This window comes from Cebus imitator, unplaced genomic scaffold, assembly GCF_001604975.1.
Source record: "Cebus imitator isolate Cc_AM_T3 unplaced genomic scaffold, Cebus_imitator-1.0 Scaffold375, whole genome shotgun sequence".
In the NCBI taxonomy this organism is placed as follows: Eukaryota; Metazoa; Chordata; class Mammalia; order Primates; family Cebidae; genus Cebus; species Cebus imitator.
The window spans coordinates 1,394,607-1,399,808 of NW_016107690.1; the positions used below are offsets into that span (position 1 = coordinate 1,394,607).

Consider the following 5,202-nt stretch of genomic DNA (forward strand, 5'->3'; position numbering starts at 1 on the left):
AAAAAAAAAAAAAAAAAATTAGCAAATTTTAACTTGGAGCCATAAAGGAATGACATTCAGGGAAATGTAGTTCCCAGCATTAAACGTGTATCCATAACAAAACCATCTACAGATTTCATTATGGTTTTATAGGTCTCCCTTCTCAGTTCAAAGCCTACTGTCTAACTCCCAGTGAGAAATGAGGAAAAACAAATTGCCAAAGACGACTCTCTAATCCTCTTTTGTACTTTATGGAGAACTTTGTAAACATTCCAAATTAGAAGGTTTTGTGGAAAAATTTCAGTAAGGTACAATATATAAAAGAGGGGACAGCCAGTTATCTGTAGCACTAGGCCAGTAAGAATAACAAGTACCAAAGTTTCATTGTTGTAATGATACCATGCAGAAAAATACAGAACGTACGTAAAAAATTACATCAAGTTCAAAGTACACTTCAGATCACCACAGGTCCAATAAGGTTCAAAATGAAAGTATTTAAGTGATGAAGCACTTAACTACTAAAACTTACGTACTACAGCAAAAAGAGGACTTAATTATTCTCTCGCATCAACGTTTATTTTTGAAAGAGCTGGAGATTCGTTACTAATGGGTCTGTTTTGCAAACGAGGTACTGACAAAGACAATATCATACTTATCACTTGTACGATTGCTCTCCCGGGGTGAATTTTCTGGAGCATTATACATGAGTTAATGTGAGGTGACCCCATGTTACTTACAGAACCTCTCTCTAGTGTGCGCCCACTGGCCTCAGAACGACTTGACAACCGAAGGCTTTTGAGTACAGCGTCCACTCAGGATTTCTACCCGACGTGTGTTCTGACATGGTTCCGAAGGGAGGAGGGCCACCTGAAGGACTTCCCGCACTGTTGACACTCGTGGGGTTTCTCTCCCGTGTGCATCCTCACGTGTTTCTGTAAGGATGACGACCAGCTGAAGGCTTTTCCACACTGCTTACAGGCGTAAGGCTTCTCTCCACTGTGGGTCCTCAGGTGACCTCGGAACGACCTGGAGGAGGTGAACGCCTTCCCACACCTTTCACATTTATAGAGCCGCTCCTCCGTGTGAACTCTCACGTGCTCTCTAAATGTCGAGGGCCACGCGAAGGCTTTCCCGCACTGCTTGCACTCGTAAGGTTTCTCTCCCGTGTGAGTTCGTACGTGACCTTGAAAGGATTTGGGAGAGCTGAAAGCTTTCCCACAGTTTTCACAGGTGTAGAGATTCTCTCCGGTGTGGATTCTCACGTGTACTCGGAAGGTCTCAGGCCAACTGAATGTTTTCCCGCACTGCTTGCATGCGTAGGGCTTCTCTCCCGTGTGAGTCTTTTCATGTCTTTGAAAAGACTGTGGGTAACTGAAGGTTTTCCCGCATTGCTGACACTTAAAGGGCTTCTCTCCCGTGTGTGTTATCATGTGTCTCTGAAATGTTGAGGGGTACATGAAGGCTCTCCCACACTCCGTACATTGATATGGCTTGTCTCTTGTGTGACTCCTCACATGTCTAGTGAGGCTCGAGAACTCAGGAAAGGCCATCCCACACCGCCTGCACTTGTAGGTTTTCTCTGCTGTGTGAATCTTCACGTGGTGAGAGAGGGAATGGGGATGACGGAAAGTTTTCCCACACGATTTACACTCATAGGGCTTCTCCCCAGTGTGCGTTAGCATGTGTCTTTGAAAGACTGAGGGATAGATGAAGACTTTCTCACATTCCTTACATTTATAAGGCTTCTCTCCCAAGTGAGCTCTGACGTGTCTAGTAAAACTTGAGAACTGATGGAAGGCCACCCTACATTGCTTGCATTCATAGGTTTTCTCTGACGTGTGAATCTTTGCATGTTGGGTGAGGGAGTAGGAATGGTGAAAGGTCTTCCCACATAATTTACATTCATAGGGCCTCTCTGCAGTGTGTGTGATCATATGTCTCTGAAAGATGGAGGGGTAAATAAACGCCTTCCCACATTTCTTACATTTATACGGCTTCTCTCCAGTGTGTGTTCTCACGTGCCTCGTGAGGCTGGAGAACTCCATGAAGGCCTTCCCACAGTGCCTGCATTCACAGCTCCTCTCGGAGGCGTGAGTCCTGATGTGCTGAGTGAGGGAATAGAAATAAGGAAAGGTTTTACCACATAATTTACATCCATAGGGCCTCTCGCCAGTGTCAGTTCTTACGTGACTGTTGAGGTGTAAGGCACAAACGCAGGCATGCTTACGTTCCTGACACAGATGTGGTTTTCGTCCGCAGTGAGACTTGACGTGCCTCTTGAGAGAAGAAAGATGCATGAAGACCGTCCCACACTTGGTGCATTCGTATGGCTTTTCTCCAGCAGAAATTTCCTTGTGCGGGGTAAGATGTGGCATTTGATTGATGGTTTCTCCATATTGATTACCTTCATTATTTTCACAGAATCTGTCCACCATATGATTTCTGTTAAAAATGAGAAACATTCTTATTTATGGTATGTTTAATGATTTGTTGATATGTATTAATAAGTATTAGAAATACATTTCAGGGCCGGGCGCGGTGGCTCACGCCTGTAATCCCAGCACTTTGGGAGGCCGAGGCGGGTGGATCACCAGGAGTTTGAGACCAGCCTGGCCGGCATGGTGAAAGACTGTCTCTACAAAAGATACAAAAAATGAGCCAGGCATAGTGGCAGGCACCTGTAATCCCAGCTTCTCCGGAGGCTGAGGCAGGAGAATCGCTTGAGCCCAAAGGCAGAGGGTGCAGTGAGCCAATATCGCACCACTGCACTCCAGCCTGGGCAACAAGAGCGAAACTCCGTCTCAAAAAAAAATAAAAAAAATAAAAAAAAAAATTTTTTTTTTTGGTTAAAATTCTGAAGAATAAGCCAATTTGGAGCAATGCTTACATATTTTTTTTAGTTGCATACAAAGATTACTTCCTTCTCTCGTGAGTGCAACTCACCTCAGATTTCTGTGGAGATCTTCAATGCCGCAGGCTTCGCAATTTGTTTCTAAAGCGTAGGCACAGGAATTATTTCTCGTGAAGTTCAGTATTGTCTGTTCCTGAGATATATTTCCCCCGTACATATCCTGCTGAGAAACTGACCTGTCGGCTTTACATGGAGTCTCATCGTCTGAAATAAAAAAGTGAAAATCTCATTAGGAGTAAGACCTGTACTGAACAGAGGAAGACACCGAGGAGTTGAGCATTTTGAGGACTGCATCAGTAATCGAGGTAAGGGGTCAAAGTGGCAGGTATTCAACACAGTCAGTCACAGGTCCCAAACAAGAAACCGCTCTGTGATCCTAAGTGACCCATCAGGGCCACCCCATACTAATGACACCAGAGGAAACTGAAGTCCTTTAAACCGAGACAGAAATAACATCTGTTTCACTGTTACAGAGTCATGAGTGGATGCTAGGTCCATGATGGCTGTGAACACATCTGCCTTGCTCCTTTCCCACATTTCACATGTTGGAACGGTACTGATGAGAAAGAAATAGGTTCACCGGGCCGGGCGCGGTGGCTCACGCCTGTAATCCCAGCCCTTTGGGAGGCCGAGGTAGGCGGATCATGAGTTCAAGAGATAGAGACCATCCTGGCCAACATGGTGAATCCCTGTCTCTACTAAAAACACAAAAACTAGCTGGGCGTGGTGGCATGTGCCTGGAGTCCCAGCTACTCAGGAGGCTGAGGCAAGAGAATCTCTTGAACCCGGGAGGCAGAGGTTGCAGTGAGCCGAGATGGCGCCACTGCACTCCAGCCTGGTGACAGAATGAGATTCCGTCTCAAAAAAAAAGGAGAAAAAAATGAGTTCATTGAAAACTGAGTGAAGGAAGGAATGACGTCATCCTTACCTACTGAGGCCAGGTTCCGGAAGGTTTCCAGCATCACGTCTCTGTAGAGGTTCCTCTGGGCAGAGTCCAGCAAAGCCCACTCCTCCAGGGTGAAGTCCACAGCCACGTCCTCAAAGACCACGGAGTCCTAAGACAAACCACACAGGTGCGCAGGAGGACTGGTGACACAGAAGGTACTGGGGAACCTCGTAAGTAATTCAGACAAGACTGTGCTGTCCCAGCACCTCCTCTGTGATGCTAATGTGAGTGAGATCTTTTACTTATCCGCAATCACTTCCTCATAAACTCCATGTCACCACGGTCGGTCTGAACTTCTCTCTGCCTTTTTACTGTGACTGCTGTTCTCTTCCTCTCCTACCATCAGGGTCTGGGAAGAAATGCTGTGCAGATGAAGTCACTTTTCCATCTGAAATGTCGCAGAATTGTCCAAGCCACGCTTACTTCACAGGTCTTTAGGATAAGACCTACTATCGGACAAGCCTGTGACCAGCGGCTGGGAGAAGACGGTCCTTGGGATCTGCTGCCTGGTAAGGGCATCTTCGTCCAGATGGCCTCAGCCCACACCAGAGTTTCTAACAATGTGACCTATGGATTCCTATTTTTGTCTGCCTGGAGCCCTGGGCCACACTGTATCAGCTTTTCCCCTTTATTTTCTTACATTATTTTAAAGGCAATGATATAAATATGTGTAACTCGTAAAAATACCTACTTACTAATAACAGCACAGAGGAGGTGGGTGGGAGCAAAGGTGTGCTCAGCAAGGGACATGACTCTAGATGGGAAAGTATTGATTAAAATGCACTGTTTTGCTGTGTAATAGTCATGGACGTAGTATATATGAATCATGCCATAAAAGTGGGGGAGGGAATACAGCTACATAGGAACAGCATTTCTGTATCTCACTGGAATCAAGCTATTTACATGAATCTGACAAGCTCACATTAATAATATAGTAACCCCTAAAGCATCCAATTAAAAAGAAACCAACAAATCGTAACAAGTTAAACAATTGAAATGCTTCCTTAGAAAATAATGAAAATGAAAGAAACACAGAAATCAAAAGTAAAACGGCAGTCCTGAGTATGCCTGCGTCAGTAAGGATGCTAAATGGGAATGGATCACAGACCCCATTAAACGGTGGAGGCAGTCAGGCTGGATGACAGGCATAACCCAACTCTACACACTGCAGAGACACACACTTTTCATCCAAAGATACAAACAGATTGAAAGTAAACGTGGGGGTGGGTGCTCATGCCTGTAATCCCCACACACTGGGAGGCTGAGGCGGGCAGGTCACTGGCAGGAAGAAGTTCAAGACCAGCCTGGCCAACAGTGACACCGTGTCTCTACTAAAAATACAAAAACTAGCTGGGTGTAGGGGTGA

At 45.6% G+C, this 5,202-nt stretch overlaps 1 protein-coding gene across 2 annotated transcripts in view; it reads right to left on the reverse strand.

The window, feature by feature from the left end:
* Positions 1–42: 42 nt before the first annotated feature.
* Positions 43–5,202, reverse strand: part of LOC108288498 (zinc finger protein 57) — a 96,072-nt gene continuing 90,912 nt past the window's right edge. For both annotated transcript variants that reach the window (XM_037730987.1, XM_017507458.1), the window contains exons 2-4: positions 3,819–3,945; positions 2,923–3,094; positions 43–2,421 (exon numbers count right to left, since the gene is read on the reverse strand). In XM_037730987.1, coding sequence (XP_037586915.1) covers positions 801–2,421; positions 2,923–3,094; positions 3,819–3,945 — 1,920 coding nt within the window. In that variant the 3' untranslated portion in view covers positions 43–800. The remainder of the gene's footprint in view (positions 2,422–2,922; positions 3,095–3,818; positions 3,946–5,202) is intronic.